Consider the following 2,168-nt stretch of genomic DNA (forward strand, 5'->3'; position numbering starts at 1 on the left):
GGTAAAATAGAAAGAGATCCTAAGATTAGAATAAAACTCAATGAGAAGCTATACAATATTCTAGTATGCTAAGGTTTATAGCATTAAGAAGAGAGGATAAGGAAGTGAACCATGGAGGAATAATCAACATACAAACCAAAATTGGTGGTATCTGAATTGCTACCAATATAAACATATATTAATTGCCTATGTTGTTGAATGCAGTTTTTCCATGTTTCTCTAACTTAAGACTACTTTTAGTAAAAGGAAAATAGATGAGTATGATATGGTATTTTAAAAAAATGTACTTTCTGAAGATGTGTTCTTCAAACATATGTCCTATAGTAAAGATGATTTTCCAATTATTTCTGATCCTGAGATGGTAGTAACATTGGAAAAGTTGGGAAGTGACAAAGTGGAGAAATTTGGATGTAAGACTGCAGAAACTACAATCAAGGAAATTACATAAATTGGATAGGGAAGGTGAAAATCAAAGAAATGGAGACTCCAGGAAGAAAAGAGAATGAGTAAATCCTACTTTCATAAAAAGATTAAAATACCAGTTCTGGCTTCGAGGCATTGAGTTCAGCAATCATGGGCTTTTATTCAGTCTCAGGACAATGTGCACATTTTCAGTTATTCTTCCAAAGAGTTTTTTCAGGGAGCTTTTGATGTCTTTATTCCTCAGACTATAGATGAAAGGGTTCAGCATGGGTGTGACCACACTGTACATCACTGAGGCTTTCGCAACGGAGTGAGAGTTTTCAGTGACAGCCGAGCTAAGGTACACACCTAGGCTGGTGCCATAAAATAAGGATACAACTGAGAGGTGAGATGCACAGGTGGAAAATGCTTTATATCTCCCCTGAGCTGAAGAGATTGCACATATGGAGGAAACTATCTTGGAGTAAGAGTATAGGATGGCAGCAAAGGGACAACAGGCAATTATCACAGTTGCCAAATATATCACTATATCATTAGGAAAAGTGTCCGAACAGGCAAAGTGGACTACCTGATTAAGTTCACAGAAAAAGTGTGGGATTTCCAAGTCTGTGCAAAAAACAAGCCGCAACACCATTAAGCTTTGCACCAAGGCATGCAGTACGCTCACAATCCAGGACAACAAAACCAGCAATCCACAGAGCCTGGGATTCATAATGACCATATAATGCAGGGGTTGACAGATGGCCACAAAGCGATCATAGGCCATCACTGTTAGCAGAAATATGTCTACCACTGAAAAGATTAAAAAAAAATTCATTTGGGTGATGCAGCCTTTATATGTTATGGTATTGCTCTGAGAGTGTATGTTCACCAGCATCTTTGGTACAGTGGTGGAGGTGAAACAGATGTCCACAAAGGAGAGATTGGAGAGGAAGAAGTACATGGGTGTGTGCAGGTGGGTCTGTAAGATAATAGCCAGGATGATGAGCAGGTTCCCTAGCACTGTGACCATGTACATGGAGAGGAACAGTCCAAAGAGAGCAGGTTGCAATCTATGGTCCTCTGAAAGTCCCAAAAGAAAGGCTGAAATTTGTGTCTTGTTCTGTGTCCTCATTGGGTTGATGTAACTAAAAAATAATAAAAATAATTAAATGACACAATTATGTAGTACCAACTTGATAGAGATGCTATCATGTATATCTAAGACATGGATTCCTATGTTCTGTGTATGAATCTGTGTCCCTTTAGATGATTCTCCTTGCCATTTTTTATTTTGAACATCTACCTCACTTTCACCTCTTATAAAGAGGCTGTATTCTCAGAAGTTTGAATTTGTCTGTGCCTTTGAGGAATATAATTTAGTGATCATCGGATTCCAGGAAATGATTGATCAGTACTGGGAAAACAAATATTCTTAGTTTCTTCTGAGGAAGAATAATACAAGAAAGTAGAAGTAGGTAAAGAAATCATCACTTAACATGTCACTTGGCAGCAGTGGCTACGAAAGAAAACATACAAATTCAGAAGAAGAAAGGAAAGAGGGAGGATTATTTTTACTGAATGCACAGGCAAGGTGATATTTAAGAAGCAACCTCCAGGAAAATGGGGAGAGAGCTTCAAAGTCATCTGCAGAAGTGTGCATCTGGCAAGAGGCACAGGCAGTGCAAAGACGGAGGAAAGTGCTTGTTTCAGATGTTTCTGTTCAACAAGGAGCATGAGCCAGAGGGACAGTGCTGAGGGGTGGG

The 2,168-nt window shown here is 38.8% G+C and overlaps 1 protein-coding gene across 1 annotated transcript; it reads right to left on the reverse strand.

Annotated features, from left to right (window-relative positions):
- Positions 1-328: 328 nt before the first annotated feature.
- On the reverse strand, positions 329-1,974 carry LOC104864904 (olfactory receptor 7A10-like). Its single transcript, XM_033760718.1, has one exon. The coding sequence runs from the start codon at positions 1,535-1,537 to the stop codon at positions 572-574; it is 966 nt and encodes a 321-aa protein (XP_033616609.1). The 5' UTR covers positions 1,538-1,974; the 3' UTR covers positions 329-571.
- Positions 1,975-2,168: the final 194 nt, after the last annotated feature.

The sequence above is a fragment of the Fukomys damarensis genome, unplaced genomic scaffold (genome assembly GCF_012274545.1).
Source record: "Fukomys damarensis isolate Sample0158 unplaced genomic scaffold, DMR_v1.0_HiC HiC_scaffold_73916, whole genome shotgun sequence".
Taxonomy (NCBI): Eukaryota; Metazoa; Chordata; class Mammalia; order Rodentia; family Bathyergidae; genus Fukomys; species Fukomys damarensis.

What these genes read in the sequence shown, in the direction of transcription:
- LOC104864904 (XM_033760718.1), bottom strand. Translation starts at nt 1,537, where the DNA reads ATGAGGACACAGAACAAGACACAAATTTCAGCCTTTCTTTTGGGACTT.